Below are 19,020 nucleotides of genomic sequence, written 5' to 3'. Positions count from 1 at the left end.
CTCACGCCATCCCTCTGCAATGGGATGAACGGGAATTTCCCCCAACAAATCCATAGGCAAACAGTTGTTACCTCCACTGTTCACTTTTATTTGTATTTAATCTCCCCCTGCTCTGTACAACAGGTCACAGACAGGTGCAGGTTGTATACCTTGAGATATTTGTAACATCCGAGGCTGTCACCATGGAATGTCAGCTAACAGGAGAAAATGTGCTTTTTTAGAAATTGGCTTTTATTTTCGTGACTGCTATTGGAGGTACAGGGGGGTTGAGTGTAAAAAACTCACAGAGAAGGGTTTTAATACCTCAAAGGTGATGGGGGGAGCATTTCAGATTTAATGTTTTTAAATTTTCCATGGGGAGCAGTACTGTATAAATCAGCAAGATCATACACTTTAAAAACATTAAAACACCAAATTAATGTTTAGTTTTCACAGTATGTATTTTAAATGTTACATTTAAATGTTACTCAGAAGAACACGTTAAATAAAGTTACAAAATATCATAATCCAAGGGCCTGATATAGAAAAAGAGGGAAGCCTGTGTCTTCATTAACAACGAATAAATATAACATTTAAATAGCTGCAACATACTTATCTCATGCCTTAAATAAAAATAGATGTTTATATATCTCTCTCAATATTTTAGAAGTCATTTAGTGCTACTGGAAGCTTCTAAATTACAAAGTTGGACACAGAGGATAGAAAATGACAGCAAGGCATTCCTGACACTCCCTGACAGGAGCCAGTTCAGACATCGTGGGTTTGGGCAACGACAGCAAAAGAAGTCACCAGTTTTAGGACCGAGTTGAAGGAGAAGATAAAGGGATTGCACTCCACTACGTCCCCTAAAAACTGGGATGTGGTGGTGTCACTCAGAGAGAGCCAGACCCCAATACCCGCTCCCCCAGTGCACATTCTGAGGCTGCCAGGTTCAGCACAGTGTACCATACACAAAATAGAACAATGCTCTAATATTATTTGTTTTTCCTCAAGAACCCCTCAATAGGAGGTTTGGAGCTGCAGTATACAGGCCACCCCACCAGGACAGGGATTTCAGACAGCTTCCCACTATTCCTTGGGCTTCCCCACGTAATCCCGGAACATGGAATACAGCACACCTGCAAGACAGAAAAAAACCCCACAATTAAAGAACTGTGTTAAATGAGAAATAATGGATTTAAAAATATGAACAGTAAGAGATGTTCTCGGCAAGACAGAATTTCCCTTCCTCCTCAGCTGTATTTTTTTAATAGCAGTGATAAGCACTACAAAAATCTTCATATACAGAGAAACTGGGTATGAAAATATATCATCTATGAAAATTCAGATCCTGAGCTAATTCTAGTTGATTTTGTGGCCAAAGTCAAGCTTTTCTGTTGTTCCTGCTGGGAATACAGTATGGACAAAGAGTGTTTCATGGGATATACATTTACACACAGATGAGACCTGGGATGTACAGATCAGGGGCACAGTGTCCCTGTACTTTCAGAGACAATTACAGTCCTGAAAATATATATATACATATATAAATATAAAAATATAGAATATCATGGTCTACACACGCTGTAGATCTTCCAATGTATTAAATTCAGAAATAGCAACATATTTACAAGGGAAAATATTAGTGTCAGATGAATGTTTCGTTTTCTTGGCCTCTAAAAGGCAGAGATGCAGAACCTCACATTCCATGTCTAGACATAACCAAAACTGCTACTCTGAAATTAAACACTGAAGTACATAAAATCGGATTGGTCAAGCACCAATAAGGAGCACAAACATCCTGAAATCAATGTTCTGGATACTTCCATCCCGAGGCCATGCCATGTACACTGCATTATCCACTGGGAGAGATGCAAGAGGCTCTCCATGGGTTGCCGCTCCCAAGGACAGCTCCCATTCCATACGTACCACACGTCAGGGCTCCCACGGCAAAGCCCTGGGCTGCCACGCGCATGTGGATCAGGTGAAGAGACATTTTTGTGTCACCTCTGTGCTTCAGCCTGTACAGCCCGTAGCCAACCACAGCGGCGAAGCCGGCCATCCCTGCAAGGCAAGGAGAGCACCCCTCTGAGTGGAGATCCGGGGCATCCGGAGGAGGGAAGGGACCCACCTAAACAGAACAGCCTGGAAATCACTGAGCTGTTTAGGTTGGGAAAGACCCTTAAGATCACGGAGTCCAATCATTCCCCCACAGCTGTCAAGGCCACCACATCTATACAGTTTTTCTAATCCCTCCATGAATGGTGACTCCACCACTGCCCTGGGCAGCCCTTTCCCTTGAAGAAATTTTTCCTAATATCCAGTCTAAACCTCCCCTGGCACAACTTGAGGCCATTCTCTGTCATCCAAAAAGAAGCCTGTTTTGGTGTAATCCCTCTGGTTTTGTGTAGCGGTAAATCCTGGCCCATCTCCTGGTTTCACTCTAGTGCCACCTCACTCAATGCACAAGTCAGTGCAGGGAAGAACAAGAGACTTCCAGCAGCATTAAAATGCCAAAGGAGCAGCTCAAGGTGTCAGAATTCCCTGGATATTTTCAGGCAGTACCAGGGCTCCTTGCTCCCCCTTTCCTGGATGGACACTCACACCCAAGACCCCAGCTCAGCTGCTGCTTGGACTCTCAGCGTGTGGATGCTCCCTGATGTATCCACTGGCCTGCTGCAGCTGCTGTTTTGGGCGTTGTCACATTTGGCCAGGTGCCACCAGGGCAGGACAAGTCACATGTCATTGTCCCCAAGCTGAGAGGAGGGAGGCTCTGCCAGGTCTCTTTCCCAGGGCCAGAATTCACTGACAGTCCTTCAGCAGAGCAAACAGCCCCCAGCTTTGCCAGCTCCAACCTCTGAACACTGATGCTCTCACAGAATACATAGCAGCAATGCACAAACTTTTCCAATTCCATCCATTTCACTCCATTTTTAGGATTATTCGCACAGTTCAAAGGTGGCTGCCAAGTTTTAAGCACTGTGTATAATTTACTAAGCAGAGCACAGGCAGTTTGTCTCCCTGAGCCGAAGCATTACCAGTGCCACCAGGAAGCTGTAAACACCTAATTCCTGTGGCACCTTCATTAAATACCAATTAAGAGTTTTAGGGCCTTCAAGCTCTGACAGAAAGTCAAAGGTGAGTTCTGCCAATCTGCTTCGGGGAACTGGAACTCGTGGAGGTCACGATACTCCTGAGCAAGGTGGAGACAAAGTCCTGTGACCACGGAACCAGTGACGGAAATCTGCTGGCAAACGCTCGGAACAGTTCACCCCAAGTGACCCTGCTGCTCTCCATTTAAGGTGGCTGGCAATCAAAACGTGTCTTGTGTCAGACAAAAGCTGATCCCTGCTCCCCTCAGAAGCTTTTTGGGGGTCTCAGCAGAGAGGCTGCGAACTTTAACAACTTCCTCAAGCTGGGTAACATAACATTTATTTAGAAAATGCATTTTGAACTAAGTCATGGCAGCAGAGGGCTGAAACGTTTACCAGACAGGCTGTAATTTAAATCCTTCTAGTTTGTATTTTGATACCTTTTAAGTCACTTTGTAGTGGTCACATAATTCCCAGGAACTGTGCTCCAGAACAGCTGCACACTCCTTAACCACCTGACAGCATCACCTTAATGTGTTTTCTAACCTCACCTAAAAAGCCTTTCAGGGTTTGTTGGTTTGGGGTTTTTTCTTACACTTGGAGGTTGTGAGTTTTTTAATTTAAGGTAACAGACCTCATTAACTTCCCTCTTTCCTGTAGGACAAATATTACGGGGAAGTAATTTCTAAGTGATTTCCTGTTCACAGAAAGAAGGTGAACAGTGATGGTGGTTGCCATGTCGATTGTGCAAACACATTTCTCCATTTTTGAACTCACCAATGGGCACAAATGGCGTCTCCTTAAATTTTCTTATCAGCTTCGAGGTCTGGCTGGTGTCTGCCTCATACTCAGAGAAAACGGATTCCTGGCTGGGTGACATGGTGGCTGTGAAGACAAAGAGCCTCGCTTCAGGTTTGGGAAACTCCAAATTAAGAGAATCTTTAGGAAAAGAAAATCCTTTGTGTATTCCACCAGTCACAAATATCCAGGTAGTGAGATATAAGAACAGGAGCCATGGACAGATGGTTTAATTCAAGTGAAGCCTTGGGAAGCAGAATTGTTGCTTACCAGGAGAGGTAAGAACTGGTACAAAACCAAATAAAGTAGGAAAGCAAAAAATTTCTGCCATCTGTTTTCACACCATTACAGATCCCAGTGACCTTCCCATGCTCACAGGCAGCCACAGAAAGCTTTGGTCACTGCCTGCCTTTCCTTTTAAGATTTCCATGCCTCACCACTCCGCTTGGCTTTCGCAGGCTGGTCCTTTATGGCAGTTCTGACCTCAGCAAAGCTCACTTCTCCCCTCTCGTTCCCTGCCAAGAGCAGCAGCCACAGCATTCGGGTTGGGAAGCACAAGCCGCTGCACAAGGTCAGCCCCGCCTGGCAGCTCCTCAATCACTACAGCCTATCCCACCTCAACACAATTCCAAATTCCTGATGGAGAACACAGGGATGGAAAACGGCCGCCGCTGAGGAGCTGGAGGAAGTCCTGAAGCCCTCAAGAGGTGCAGACTCGTGTGGGGACACATCAGGAGGAGAAATCACACACAAGCGATTTCTCACCTTCCCCCGAGGAAAATAAAAAGCAGTAAGAGCCCTGAGAAGGGCTCCACTCACAAAACCATCATCACCAAAGTGAGACCATCCTCCAGAACCTCCCAGCTTTTTGTGCTGGGAATTACACGGATTACACCAAAACCTGTTCCCTCCTCAGTGCTCGGCACAACCATCATTCAATTCAATTAACGACAATTTCTGCCCAGTGACACCACAGAGGGCCCCGCTACAAAAATCTCTACTGCTATTATTCAGGTTTGCTGCCAACAGCAAAACACAGCTCAGGGGCACATGGAAAGGGTCCAAGCTCTCCGAATAAACCAAGAGGAATTTCATTAAGCAGAGGCCAGTAACCATAGGCAGAAGAGACATTTCAAAGGTGGCTGTGCTCTCTGGTTACGCAGCATTTCGTGCACGCCCATGTGAGCAGACTGACTGGTTTTCAAACCATTTCCTCTGCAAGGCCAAAGGATTTGGCCCCTCTGTGCCTGCTACAACCACCCTTATTTGCTAAATGTAAATTATAATTTTAGCCTGACTCATTCAGAGAAGGAAACAAGAGCTCCCTACCACTCAGCAAAGGAGGAGACAGCCAGAGGTTAGATTTACACAAGAAAACTATATTAAAAGTGAAACAATTCATCCACCACGAGAAGTTTCTGTGACCTTCAGCTCAGACCAAGATGAGCACAGGGCAGAGGAAACCATGAGAAACACACGGCCCGGCTGCCCTGACCTTGCCGACACCGAACAGGGAGGTCAGGGCACCTGCGTCACCCACAGGGGACACTGAGGGTGGGAAGCTGACAGGTCCCAGCATCCCTCCCGGCAAGGTGGAGGCTCTAGGTACCCCCAGGCTGCCTTCCGCCTACCCAGCTCCACATGGGGATCCTTCCCCGCTCCAGCCCCAGGCACTCGCACCCCACACAGGGACTCTACCCCAAGGCAGCCCCACTCACCTTCACCGCACTCCGGCCTTCCGCCCCAGGTTCCCGCACCCCATATAGGGCCTCTGCCCCACTCCGGCCCTAGATACTTTCACCCCACATGGGAACCTTTCCCCGCTCCAGCCTCAGGCACCCGCACCCGCACCCCCCTCCAGAACCGTGGCTGTGTCCCCGGCTGTGCCGCGGGTCCCGCCCGCCCCAGGCCCGGCTCTCACGGCAGCGATCCGAGACCGGCCGGCGTCTGTAGCGCCTAGCCCCGCCCCCGCCTCTTATTGGCCGCCTACGCCCCGCCCCTCGGCCGGGACCACAACTCCCAGCGTGCCGCGCGCCCGCGCGCTCGCCAACAGCCAATCCGGAACGCGCTCGGGGCCACCGCTTCCTTATACGGGCGGGGGGGGGCGGTGACGTAAGCGTGTGGCGCTGCGCATTGCGGCGGGGCGGTGGCGGCGCGGGGCGGCCGACAGGGGGCGCTGCGGGGCCCAGCCCTCCCTCAGTGGCGGCTCGCGCGTTCGCGGTGCCGAGACCCGAGCGGGGGCCCGGGCTCTGCTTTAGCCCCGAAACAGGGGGGCCGGCATCGTCTGCAGGGTGCAAAAACTGGGTGGAAAAGCTGTGGCTTCTGCAGCTTGTCTGCTTTTGGCTTCAGAAACTTCTCGCCTTGTCACACTGTGACGTGGAGTCATATGGAGTGACAGGACAAAGGCGAACAGTTTTAAATTAAAAGAAAAGACCTTTAGATTTGATATTGTGAAGAACTTGTTCCCTGTGAGGGTGGGGAGGCCCTGGCACAGGGTGCCCAGAGAAGCTGTGGCTGCCCCTGGATCCCTGGAAGTGGCCAGGGCCAGGTTGGACAGGGCTTGGAGCAGCCTGGGACAGTGGAAGGTGTCCCTGCCCATGGCAGGGGTGGGACGTGTGCAGGAAATCCCGCTATGAAAAGCCTCTGTCCATAAAGGAGACAGAGGAGTGCAGCAGCTTTATTCAAATAAAGGGAGAGAGGCCGCTGGGGCACGCGCTCTCCAGGTTTCGGAGGGCGCAGCCTCCTTCTATCCCAAACTCCCGGCCGCTCGTTGCCCTCTTCCTTTCCCCATTGCTGAGGTACCGGGAAGGTGCAGCCTTCCCGAATTGCCTGCCACATATTCCCCCTTACACATTATTTGTCCCCTAAGTTTAGAAACTCAGGGTTGTGTTGCCCCATTTGTCTGTTTGAGGAGTGAAACTGTCTGGGTGGTAACAAACCTGCAGCTTGAAGCTGGTAGAGACATTAAGACCCATTTCAAAGACGTTAACACCCATCCATTCACTCATGGAATTGTTTGTAAAGACATCAGCACATCTTCCCTATCAGACAGCATGGTCTTTAAGCTCCCTTCCAACCCAAACCATTCTGAGATTCTGTTGAAGGTTGGGCTCTGACTTCGTCCTTTGCTGAAGAGCTTCCACCTGATGTCAGAATCATAGAATGGTTTGGGTTGGAAAGGACCTTAAAGCTCATCCTGTTCCATCCCCTTCCATGGCCAGGGGCACCTTCCACCAGACCAGGATGGTCCAGGCCCTGTCCAACTTTGAACACTTCCAGGAATGGGACAGCCACAGCTTCTCTGGCTTTCCCTCAGTCTGGTTTTCCTGGTGGTGAATTATGTCATTGACTATGTTTTCTCAAATTTCAGCTTTCAAGCAGAGCTCGCTTTACCTGCACTGTGTGCCAGGATTTTGATGCCCAAAGACAACCTAGAAATTGCTCCTGACTTAAACAGTTCTCTGGAGGAGGAAAAAAAATCCACTGGGATCCCAAAGATGCCTTAAACCTTCTCCTAAACCCAAGAACAGCTCATCAGACCAAAACAGCAAAGATGAATCCTTTTGTCCCTCCGCCCAGTGCTCCTTTGTTGTGTTTTTGCCTCACCATCTCCGAGCTGGGGGGAGGCAGAGCTGCTGCTCCTGCAGGGTCACTCTGCCGCAGACAGGTGGCATTTTGGGCAGCACAAAATAAAGTGGCTCAGACAAGTGCTGCATCTCTCTAAATGTGCTTCCCATTACCCCTGATCTGGTTACCTTAATTGCCAAAGCCATTAGGGCTCTGCAGTCTGAAAGGAAACAAAAAAATCTATGCAATTACCAGCCCCCAAATTGAGTTAAAATTTTGTAATAAATTACAGTGAAGGCCACTTTCTCCAGTGACTCTCAGAGGCACATTTAATTCCCTGCTTCAGGGCAGAAACTCAATTAAAAACAAAAACTTATTTCATTTTAATTGCTGGCCTAGTGAAACCTCTGTCACCTGCAGCTTTCCTGTGTGCATGTCCAGTGTCTCAGCTCTATGAGTGGCTTTTGCTTTCTGCTAATGTGTGTGTTGCACACACATTATAATAATATATATTTATTAGAGGGTATATTTTAAGTGCAGAGGCAGCAGCAGCTGATGGTGGCAAACATGGAAATGGGTAAAAATAACATAAATTTCTCTCTGTGAATCCACCTGCCACGGGACAGGTTGGATGTGCAGCTGTGGCCATCGCTGCTGCTCTGCTCTCCTGTTTTTACCAGCGTGGTTTGCAGTGTATAAAACACACCAGGATTGGCACAGGCAAATCCTTGGCACAGCCAGGGTGTTCCCATGGCCCTGTTTGTTGGTGAGATGAGGAAACAAGCAGGAAACTCACCAATGCTGATGTCCAAAAACTCCTCCAATAAACCACTTCATCAGAAACACTTTTGGCAGAGGCCATTTCTGCTCTGGCAGGGGATGAGGATCCTGCAGCATCCAGGTGGCAAGTGAGTTGTTCAGATTCCCTGGAAAACACACAGATTTTTACAGCAGGGTCGCAGCCCTGGCAGCTGTTGTAGATGTTGTGCTCAGACAGAGGGTGGAGATCATTCCTCCAGTGCTCCCAGGGAAGGATGAACACCAGGAAAAGCAAAACAAAACCAGTGAGGTTACGCTGAGATCACATTTCCTGACTGTTCTCTTCCACAGTGAAAGAAGTTGCTAAAATCCTGATCTGAGCCTCTGGCAGGATGGAAGCAGGAGAAGAAGCTCCTGTAAGTGCCTTTTGTGCTTCTTGCTTGTAGACACAACTGCACAAGAAACCTGGCAAGGTTCTCTGTTGTTTCTGAAAGGTAGCCAGTTTGGGATTGGGATTAATTTCTGAGCTCAGCCCTCCCTTCCACTCTGAGCTACGGGATGGGGATGTGGATGCCAGTGCTGGGCTGATATGGAGGGGGAAAGATGTGGCAGAGGGAGGAAAAGCATCTCAGTGGGCTGGAAGAGACCCCAAATGCAAATTTTGGGAATGGTTTGTCCTGATATGGGCACAGGGGGTGTGAGGGGGAAGGTGTTTAGGAGTCTCGGGTGTTGCTGTGATCAGCAGGGTGGGCAGCTTTGGTTTCCTCTCGAAGGGCTACAGTCACAGCTGAGGGTGAATTTCCTCCAAAATGTGATACAGAAAAGAAATATAAAAAAGCTCATTCCCAGACAAATCTCTTTGTGGCACTTTCCCATGCCAGATCCCTGCACTCCCACTGCTCTGTCTGAAGTGCTCTGCAGCACTTGCCAAAGAATTGTGAGACAGCACAAAAACATTTCAATCCAGCTCAAACCCATTTTCCTTTTCTTTTCAGCTGCCTGGAACTGCCTGGAATGCATATGTAAGCAAATTTAGTCATGGAAACGCAGCAGGTATGTCCAGAGCTTCACCCCTTACAGCTGCACACCCACAGGCATCCTCAGCACCCCACTCTGAGCCTGGGGTGTTTTCCTTAACCCCTGTGGGGTGGAGGGACTCCCCTTTCCCTGGGTGTTTGTGGGGAGGGAGCCATCCCTAAAACCTGCAGGGCCACCATGGGAATATGTCCAACCAGCACAACCAGGGACCACCAGCTTTGTGTTCTCATTTCTGCATGGCTGCAGCTCTCTGCAGGGAGAAACAGAGCCTCAAGGAGAGACTGGAGCTACACAGCCAAATGTGTTTGGGCTTGCTGGAAAATGAGCCCCAAGGGAAAGATAGGCAGCTTTGGCCATGGCTGAAAAAATGTGTGTTTTAGGGGTGGAGGGGTGTTTACTTGATTTTTTGCAAAACTGTTTTTTGTTTTGCTGTCAGAATCTGAAGATTAACCTTGATTTTTAAATTCCTCATTAACCTTCATGGTGCCAACAGCACCAGGCAAATCCCATCTCTCACTGTGTGAAATGGGCTCCTCAGTGACAGCATTTTTCTTGAAAATCAGATTCCAGAAGTAGGAGGCTCCCCATCACTCACCATTTCCTGAAATCGGGGCTGCAGCTGTCTAAACACTGACGTCCATAGTTCCAGGGAGTGACCACTGCAGGGGTTGTCTCATTCCTCGTCTTGTCCAGAATTGATTCCAGCTATGTTCTTCCAGCTGAATCTCTCCCTCTAACCATAATTCAGGGCTGGATTCTGGTGCCTACATGTCCTCACCCGGTTGTGTGGAGCAACCTGGTCTAGTGGAAGGTGTGGTTGGAATGAGGTGATCTTCAAAGTCCCTTCCAACCCAAACCATTCTGGGATTCTATGAATTCTGTATTTTCCACTTTTACAAGAATCCATGTCTTGGTGTCCTAGAGTTGGCACGGAGAGGGGTCAGTGTCCTCCCGGGAGCAGGGAGATGTTCAGCATTTCCCCTCTGGGAGCAGCCCCACTGACGTAAAGGTGCTGGTGGCAAGTTCTGCTTCACCAAGAACTGAGATGCTGCTTTCTCAGTAGTGACCCAGGTGAATGTAAGCAGCTCACAGTGAGCTGTGGCGGTGGATTTCCCGTAACTTGGGAAACTTCCCTAAAAGCTTGTGGTGGTGTCAAGTGGAAGTAGTGATTTATGTCAGAGGAAACCATGCTCATTCATTTTCAAGTTTTATGTGTCCGAGTAAGAAAAGCAGAATTAATTTGGGGTTTTAGTTTTTTTTATATGTACGTGTAGACAGCTATCCCCTTGCTTAGGCAAATGCCAAGTTGTGCAAAATACTCACCAGACAGTGGCAGAAATTTAAACCTGTGAAATGCCAGTACCTGAAGGGAGCCTACAAGAAATACAAAGGGGGGCTTGTTACAAGAGCATGCAGTGACAGGACAAAGGGTAATGGGTTCAGACTGAAGGAGGGTAGGTTTGGATTAAATCTTAGGAGGAAGTTCTCTACTGTGAGGCTCTGGAATAGGGTGCCCAGAGAAGCTGTGGCTGCCTCATCTGTGGAAGTGTCCCAGGCCGGGTGGGATGGGGCTTGGAGCAACCTGGGATAGTGGAAGGTGTCCCTGCCCATGGCAGGGGGCAGAGATGATCTTTAAGGTTCCTTCCAACCCAAATCATTTCATGATTCCATAAACAAAGGAAAAACCCTCTGTGATGTGATGTTTGCTTCCTATGTGAGCTGGAACAGTACTTTGATCCCTTTCCCTCGCTTCTAGGCAGCCCCTTGTCAAACACAACTTCAAGAGTGACAGCAACAACCACAGACCCGTGGCTGAATGCTGCCAATTCAAGTCAGTACCCATATGAGTACCTGGATGAGGAGGATTATGGGCTCTATGGCCTCTGCACCAAAGAGGAGGTGCTCTCCTTCAGCAGGGTGTTCTTGCCATCATTTTACACCATGATCTTCCTGGTTGGCATGGCAGGGAATGCCCTCCTGTTTACTGTCCTCCTCATGTACATCAAGAAAAAAAAGAAGATGACTGAGCTGTACCTGCTGAACCTGGTAGTTTCAGACTTCTTCCTGCTACTGACCCTTCCTTTCTGGGCTCTACACATTTCTCAGTGGGTCACCTGGGACACCTTGTGCCCGGTCTTAAACGCCATGTACACTCTGAACTTCTACAGTGGCATCTTCTTTGTGAGCTGCATGAGCTTGGACATGTATCTGCAGATAGTTCATGCTTGCTCGCCTCACAGCTCCATGGTGTGGAGGAATTCCATCCTCGTCTTGTTGGTGATGTGGATCCTTTCCATAGCCCTCTCCATTCCTGATGGCCTCTTCACCAGCACAAGACAAATCCACAACGAAACCATCATGTGCACCCAGGATTATGGCCAGGAACACTTATTTTGGAAAGTTGTCTTTCGGGTGATTCAAAACATCCTGGGATTCCTTTTCCCCTTCCTCTTCATGACGTTCTGCTACTGCCACATCGCGTGTGTCCTCAGCACCTCGCAGATACCTGGCTCCAGGAGAGCTCTCTGCTTAGTCCTTTCTCTGGTGGGGGTCTTCTTTGTACTGTGGTGTCCTTACAATGTTGTCCTCATCCTCCACTCCCTACAAGATGCCGGTGTGATCAGGAGCTGTGAAAGCAGTAGGAAACTGGACTATGCCTTGCAGATCACAGAGAGCTTGTCCTTTGTCCACTGCTGTCTCAACCCCTTGCTCTATGCTTTTGTGAAGAAACGGTTCAGGGCATATTTGTGGAAGATCCCTCAGGCCATTTTCAGGAGAGGCGCCTTCTTTCCCACCCAGGAGTCCCAGACGAGCCCCTCTGGCAGCAGATACCCAGTTGAGATAGAAATCTTGAGCATCACAAATGCATCATAAATATTCACATTATTTACATTATGTGTGTGCCCTCTATGCTGTATTTTACTGGTCCTGCCCGTGATGGAGTTGGTGTGAGCCCACAGCACTGTGTAACCAGATAGCTCATCCTAGAAACAACCTCGAGATGAAGGACTTTCCATATTGGGATTGGAAAAGTACACATGGGATTTGTTTCCGTTGCAAGTGGAATTATTATGAAAGGATTGTCCTGGATTTACAATAGTGGAAGAATCCCAGTTCTCATCTGGAGTATGTGAGGCATTAGCAAATAAAGGAGCAGATTTCTCAGTGTTGTGCCTTAAAAAATGCAAACTGAAACTTCTCCTCCACCCTGGCATGGGCTGGGAAATGGATTTCCATGCTCATCCATCAGGCCAGAAACACAGCCAGGGGGTGGCTTTGCTTCTCCTGGCTTCTTGCCATCTGCCAGATGATTTAACTCGGTGTGAACAAGTTCAGAAACCAGCCAAGGTGGCAAAATATCTGAAAGAGAACTACAATGACAATTCTAATGAGAACAAGCTCCTTGCAATAGGTTGGGCTTTGGCATATGCGTATTGCACACTGCAGCAGGTAATGGTATGGTGGGCGATGGTCCAAATACAAGTATGGGGAGGCCTGGCAGATTGATTACATCACACTGCCTCAAACCTGCCAAGGAAAGTGCTGTGTGCTCACAATGGTAGAAGCCACCACAGGATGGCTGGAGACCTACCTTGTGCCTCACGCTACTGCCCGGAACACCATCCTGGGCCTTGAAAAGCAAGTCCTTTGGAGGCATGGTACCCCTGAGAGGATTGAATCTGACAATGGGACTCATTTCAAGAACAGCCTTATAAACACCTGGGCTAGAGAGCATGGCATTGAGTGGGTGTACCACATCCCTTACCATGCACCAGCTGCAGGCAAAGTGGAACGGTGCCATGGATTGTTGAAAACCACCCTGAAGGCACTGGGTGGGGGAGCTTTCAAAAATTGGGAACAGCATCTAGCAAAGGCCACCTGGTTAGTTAATACCCAAGGTTCCACCAGTAGAGCTGGTCCAGCCCAATCTGAATCCCTGCATACAACAGATGGAGATAAGGTCCCAGTAGTGCATGTCAGAGGTCTGTTAGGAAAGACTGTGTGGATAAATTCTGCCTCGAGTACAGACAAACCCACCCGTGGGGTTGTCTTTGCTCAGGGACCTGGTTGCACATGGTGGGTAATGCAGAAAGATGGAACAACACGTTGTGTACCACAGGGAGATCTGATTGTTGGGTGAAAACCACCTGTAGTGTGAAATGCTTGTATACCCCTGCTTGCTGAGGGTCACTGTTTGTACATAGCTGTGTATATATATATATATATATATATATATATATATATATATATATATATATATATGTATGTATGTATGTATGTATTGATGTGTGTGTTTAGAGTTAGAATATATTCGTTTGGGCATTGAGCCAATGATATGGGATAAGGGGTGGAATGTCTTGGGGTGACTTTGTGATGTGTATCCCGTATCACTGCCCTATGCCCAGAAATGAATTCCTGTGCCTTTCTATGCCTCTAAACTGAGCCTGAGAGGGGGAAGGAAAAACTGAGCAAAGCTTTTTCAAAGCAGTTTGCAGCTTGTTCAAGGTCACACACAGATAACAACTTTTTTTTTCCAGCTGCAGCAGGGGAGCGAGGAGGCACTGAGCCTGCTGCTTCCCAGTCAGCTTTTGGCCAGTTGTTCAGTTTCTTTTTCTCTGGAGAGAGACTGAGAGTTGAACTTTGCTTTTCCTTCCCTGGAATTTCGAATTTTCTCCCTTTTCTACTGGACTGCTTCAACCTCAGAGCACATCAGGAGGACTTTCCATCGGGCACAGAGGGCCTGGCCCTGGGCCAAGCCCCAGCAACTCTAACACTTTTCCCAGGTTTTTCCTCCACAGCGAAAGATTTTATTATTTAGCATTACTTTCCTTTTCCCATGTGTTTGGTAAATAAACAGTTTTATCTCCTTCACTTTCCTTTGAGGAAAATTTATTTTTTCCCGAATCTGGTGGGGGAGGGGTGGTTGTGCCTTCTCTCAGAGGATATACTTCTAAATTTGGCCAAACTGGCACACTGGGATAATCTCATTTTCTACCAGGAGATACAATGGGAAGCACTGGACACCTTTAAGCTGAGTTGTTCTAGGTCATGATGAGCTGTGCCACACTCAGACCTGCTGAGCAGGGAGCTGTGACTCTCTGAGGGATAGAGCTTTGGTTAGAGATCAGTTTGATCATCAATGATTTGAGACCAGTTTGATCAGAACAAAGTTTAAACCAGTAACAACCAGTGAGGAAGAGAAAAAAAGTGAGCTCAGCAGAACACTGGTGGAGGTATTTGCCTTCCAAAGATCTGGTTTGACAAGATAAAAAAGATCCATGGATACCACATGTAACATAAATACTGGCTTTGCAACACTGCACAGTGAGAGCATGGCCTGAACAGAAGAGCTCAGAGAGCTGTTGGCCAATTCTTATTACCCAGTGCAGTTTTGAAGTTCAAGGTTCTGAGTTTGCTGACTTATTTAAAGGTGTCATTCACCCCAAATCCTCCTGAACCTTAAATGGTCGCTTTCCATCCTGAAAACCTATTAAGCCTGGGAGTTGCCTAGAGCTGTACAAATAAAATTATTAATTTAAGAGAAGGCACTCATCACCTTGATTTTATTGTTACATAGGGTTGCAGGACCGAGAAGGGCTTTGAGTTGATTGCTGATGTTATTTTTCTTCCTAACATTGCTACAGTGTTTTTCCAAAATGGTAAGGTTGGGAGCTTTCCTTAAAAAAAGAAAGCCAAAATAAATATTTAGCTGATGCTATGATGTGGCTTTCATTTCACGGGTCAGGTCACTGGAGGGAATCTAGAAAGGGACAGCAGCTGGGAAGCAAAAAAGAAGATGAAGATTGTGATCCCAGACAGAGGAAGGCTTGTGGGACTGTGGAAAACTTATGATGGGATGCTCAGGGGAAGGGCAAAGGTGGGGAAATAGAGGGCAGTAATGTCACTCTCCATCCTACATGAGAAGAGGTCCAAGCATCAGTGTCTGGGACAGGCTGTGGTGACAGTCTGGGTAGATCAGGGTGGCAGCACTCAGAGGAGCAGTGCCAGATGGGACACAGGGTCCCTGCCATCATCCCCAAACCCCATCTGGAGAGAGGGGGGCTAGAGAAGCAGAACGGAAAGTGGGTAAAGAAGTGCTGTGGTCTCTGTGGGCACAGCTCTCCAGCCAGGGGGTGGGTGGGACATTTGCAAGCTCTGGACTCATCTGGTGCCAAGCAAATGCAGTGACTCAAGCTCTCCTCACTCTGGGGGCAGTTCAGCTGCTTTACTTTGCACTCAGACAGAGCAGTAGCACTTGCATTGTTCATCGGCAAAGCACTCCTGAGACACTGTGTGTTGTGGAGATTGTCAAAATGTCAGAGACTTTTCCTTCTCTTGGCTTTTGAGACTAAATTGGCTCAGCTGTGACCCACTTCCCTTGGTCCTGTGCTCATTTCCAGTAGCATCCACTCTTGGTTTCATTTTTTCAATGGGTGTCCATAGCCTGGTCTTAAAGGCAGAAATCACAGAGTGGAATTCTCTGAACATTTTCCTTACAAAATCTGGGCTCCGTGCAGCCTAGGGAAGGGAATTTGCCTCATGCCCAGACCCATCCCCCTAACACTGCATGGGTACTCCAATGAGATTCCAACACACCTTCCACCTTAAATCCTCGGTTCATCCAGGGATGAGTTCATACCAGAGCTCTCCGCAGGAGCAAGGCAAACACTCACTGCCAATGAGGACAGAGGTTTTCAGCTCTGCATCTGCCTACCAGCTGCTGCGTGGGAGTAAAGTACGCATTCCCACCCCACCCTGTCTCTAGTCCCAGCTCCCAGACGGGCACAGAGCTCTCATGGTGCTGTGGGTGATTCTCCTCTGTACCTTGGTGTCATCGCTGCTCGGTGGGCTCTATGTCTTGGGTGTATTTCGGAGACAGAGACCCAATGAGCCGCCCCTGGAGAAAGGTACCATTCCCTGGCTGGGCTACCTGCTGGAATTCAGGAAGGACAGCTCAGAGTTTCTCAAAAGGATGCAGAGGAAACACGGGGATGCTTTCACGGTGCTGATCGGTGGCTATTACTTCACCTTCGTGATGGATCCCTTCTGCTTTGGCACCATCGTGAAGGAATCACGATCTAAACTGGACTTTAGGACTTCTGCAGTTCAGCTGGTCATGCAGCTTTTTGGCTACAAGGCCACCGAAGCCACTCATAGCATAGTTCATACCGCAAGCACAAAGCACCTGATGGGAGATGGCCTCACCGTCCTCACAGAAGCCACCATGGAGAGCTTTCGGAAGCTGCTGCTCTTCAACCTGAGCTCAGCAGAGAAGCGAGTGTGGCAGCAGGAAAACCTCTTCCACTACTGCTACAACATCGTCTTCAGGGCCGGGTACCTGGCTCTGTATGGCACCGAGCCATCCCGAGGGGCAGGGAACAAGGAGAAAGCTGAAGAGCAGGATCGCCTCCACTCCAACCAGCTCTTCCAGGAGTTTCGGAAGTACGACCGCCTCTTTCCTCGCCTGGCCTTTGCTATGTTGCCTCCCAAGGACAAAAGAGAAGCTGAGTGGCTGAAGAGACACTTCTGGAGCGTGCTGTCTGTGAAGAAGGCCTGGCAGAAGGACAATATCAGTGGCTGGATAAGCGATCAAGACCAGCTTCTGTCAGAAAAGGGTGTCCCCGAGTACATGCGGGATCGTTTCATGTTCATGCTCCTCTGGGCATCCCAAGGCAACACGGGCCCAACTGCATTCTGGCTCCTCTTGTATCTGCTGAAACATCCAGAGGCGCTGAAGGCTGTGAGAGATGAGGTGGATAAAGTCTTGAGGGAGAGTGGGCAGGAGGTGAAGGCAGGGAGCCCCCCAGTTACTGTCACTAGGGACATGCTGAACCAGACTCCCCTGCTGGACAGTGCCTTGGAGGAGACCCTGAGGCTAGTGGCGGCCCCGATGCTGGTCAGAGCTGTCCTCGAGGACACCAGCCTGAGGACGAGCAGTGGAACAGAGTTCACCCTCCGCAGGGGAGACAGGGTGGCTCTGTTCCCACACATCTCCGTGCAGATGAACCCAGAAATCCATGAGGAGCCTCACAAATTTAAGTATGACCGATTTGTTAACCCAGACGGCACCAAGAAGGATTTCTACAGAAACGGGAAGAAGCTGAAATTTGTCAACATGCCATGGGGGGCAGGAGTTTCCACCTGTCCTGGGAGGTTCTTTGCCACAGCTGAAATGAAACTGTTTGTGTTCTTGATGCTGAGTCACTTTGACCTGGAGCTGGTCGATGAGGAGGAGGAGATCCCAGCCATAGACGTCAGCCGCTGGGGATTTGGGACGATGCAGCCTGTCCATGACGTTCGCTTCAGATACCGGCCACGCTTTTAACGTGGGGAGTCCTGGTGGTGTTCTTTGTTCTGGTGTCACCTGTGAGGCGAATTGCCTGATCCCAGGGTTATCAGACCTGTGTGGTGTCAGCGCTGATATGATCTTGTTTGCTTAATGCTTATCATGGCTTGTGTTTTAACCTCCTTCGTATATACTGCTCCTCCGTTGTTGTGTTGATTATGGGATAGAAGTTAATCTGCACAGAGAGACAAAACATGCCCTGCCAGGCTACTCCAGCCCCATCCCGGGGGCCATCAGCCCATTGAAAGCCAAGAGGAGTGCAGGGTCATATTGGCAGGTGGGAACCCAAATTATGTTTCCAAGGAACAAGGGTTTTGTCCATGTCCCCCCCAGGGCTGTCCCAGCAGAGCCATGTCTCCCATGGAGATGTGCCACTGGGAACAGCTCTCCGAATCACCACCTGGGATAAGGCACATTGTGTCAAGGCAGGGGAGACATCCTGTCGGGTGTAGGGGAAGAGCATTTTGGGACTGCACGGGACTTACAGCAGAGTGTTTTGGGGAGGAACCAAAGGGGGATAAAGGATGGATTTAGGTGATTTGGAGTAAGGGGATAAGAAAGACTGGTTGGGTGCAAATAGGTGACTGGTCCATACATTTGTCTGGTGACACCCTGCACCTGATCATTTATTTTCCACATGAACTATGATTGGCAGGATGGCATCAGCTTGCGGTGAACCCCTGGAAGGTCAGAGAGCAGCAAATACTCTCTCCAGAGATGTAAGAATTTCCTTGAGGTTTTCAAATTGTCTTTTCTATGGTCCCCTCTTTGTATCTGATGAGACCCCCTAAGGGAGCAACCTCAATCCCATATGGGCTACAGCCGCTGTGGCCTTATAGCCCTCAAACTGATCTGCTGGATCAATTCAGGATAAAGCTTTGCTCTACAAGCTCTGCTTTGCTTTATTACCCTTCAATAATTAGGGCTCTGACCACTTCCTTACAGAAGTTAAATCCCAGCCTTTCCTGAGCAGAGAACAGTGGGTTCATTTTAATGCTGACACTGATGCCATGAAGATTTTTTGCCTTTTCTTTTATACCCCTGTTATACCTTTTTTGCAACTTCTGTATTCCTAGTGCTTTTTGCCTGCATTCTTGGACTTGTTTGTTCAGCTAAGAGATTCAACATTTTAGATGTTTCATAGGTAGGGATCAGTGTGCCCCAGACCCCAAGGTCCTCTCCAGAACACATTCTGTAAACTGAGATAGAACCATCCAGGGGAAGGCTCCTTGGGGAGGGGGGCTCACTTGAGCCTCTCATTGGGGAATCTTTGATAGATCTGCTAATTAGTAACACCTATAATGTTATACCAGATCTTTTGAGGGTGGATGCATTGTGGGGTGCATTTCAGTGCATTTGACCGGGATGTGTGCACCTAAGGATCCTTAAAATAAATACCAAGGTAAAATCCCTTTTCCCCTTCTAACTGTGTTTGACTCT

General features: G+C 48.6%; 3 protein-coding genes across 4 annotated transcripts; 2 read left to right on the top strand and 1 right to left on the bottom strand.

The window, feature by feature from the left end:
• Positions 1 to 415: 415 nt before the first annotated feature.
• HIGD1A (HIG1 hypoxia inducible domain family member 1A) lies at positions 416 to 5,834 on the bottom strand. Of its 2 annotated transcripts, none has more exons than XM_069006267.1 (4): positions 5,791 to 5,834; positions 3,849 to 3,956; positions 1,909 to 2,043; positions 416 to 1,118 (listed from the first exon to the last, which is right to left on the bottom strand). In XM_069006267.1, exons 2-4 carry the CDS (start codon positions 3,949 to 3,951, stop codon positions 1,069 to 1,071), a joined length of 288 nt encoding a protein of 95 aa, XP_068862368.1. In that variant the 5' UTR covers positions 3,952 to 3,956; positions 5,791 to 5,834; the 3' UTR covers positions 416 to 1,068. The 2 variants fall into 2 exon arrangements, with proteins under 2 accessions (XP_068862368.1, XP_068862369.1); XM_069006268.1 differs by lacking the exon at positions 5,791 to 5,834 and adding an exon at positions 5,588 to 5,689.
• A 2,717-nt stretch (positions 5,835 to 8,551) lies between these two features.
• Positions 8,552 to 13,245, top strand: ACKR2 (atypical chemokine receptor 2). Its single transcript, XM_069006260.1, has 3 exons — positions 8,552 to 8,611; positions 9,191 to 9,248; positions 10,990 to 13,245. Exons 1-3 carry the CDS (start codon positions 8,588 to 8,590, stop codon positions 12,105 to 12,107), a joined length of 1,200 nt encoding a protein of 399 aa, XP_068862361.1. The 5' UTR covers positions 8,552 to 8,587; the 3' UTR covers positions 12,108 to 13,245.
• Positions 13,246 to 15,983: 2,738 nt separating this feature from the next.
• Positions 15,984 to 19,006, top strand: CYP8B1 (cytochrome P450 family 8 subfamily B member 1). Its single transcript, XM_069005714.1, has one exon. It carries the CDS (start codon positions 16,030 to 16,032, stop codon positions 17,557 to 17,559), a length of 1,530 nt encoding a protein of 509 aa, XP_068861815.1. The 5' UTR covers positions 15,984 to 16,029; the 3' UTR covers positions 17,560 to 19,006.
• The last annotated feature ends 14 nt before the right edge of the window (positions 19,007 to 19,020 follow it).

This window comes from Aphelocoma coerulescens, chromosome 2 (assembly GCF_041296385.1).
Source record: "Aphelocoma coerulescens isolate FSJ_1873_10779 chromosome 2, UR_Acoe_1.0, whole genome shotgun sequence".
Lineage (NCBI taxonomy): Eukaryota > Metazoa > Chordata > Aves > Passeriformes > Corvidae > Aphelocoma > Aphelocoma coerulescens.
This window is presented reverse-complemented; position numbering and strand designations above follow the sequence as displayed.

What these genes read in the sequence shown, in the direction of transcription:
- ACKR2 (XM_069006260.1), top strand. Translation starts at nt 8,588, where the DNA reads ATGGAAGCAGGAGAAGAAGCTCCT. An exon ending in AAGCAGGAGAAGAAGCTCCT is followed by an intron (nt 8,612 to 9,190) that starts GTAAGTGCCTTT and finishes TTTTCTTTTCAG; the next exon opens with CTGCCTGGAACTGCCTGGAA. An exon ending in TAGTCATGGAAACGCAGCAG is followed by an intron (nt 9,249 to 10,989) that starts GTATGTCCAGAG and finishes CCTCGCTTCTAG; the next exon opens with GCAGCCCCTTGTCAAACACA.
- HIGD1A (XM_069006267.1), bottom strand. Translation starts at nt 3,951, where the DNA reads ATGTCACCCAGCCAGGAATCCGTTTTCTCTGAGTATGAGGCAGACACC. An exon ending in GACGCCATTTGTGCCCATTG is followed by an intron (nt 2,044 to 3,848) that starts GTGAGTTCAAAA and finishes CTTGCCTTGCAG; the next exon opens with GGATGGCCGGCTTCGCCGCT. An exon ending in CGTGGGAGCCCTGACGTGTG is followed by an intron (nt 1,119 to 1,908) that starts GTACGTATGGAA and finishes TCTGTCTTGCAG; the next exon opens with GTGTGCTGTATTCCATGTTC.
- CYP8B1 (XM_069005714.1), top strand. Translation starts at nt 16,030, where the DNA reads ATGGTGCTGTGGGTGATTCTCCTCTGTACCTTGGTGTCATCGCTGCTC.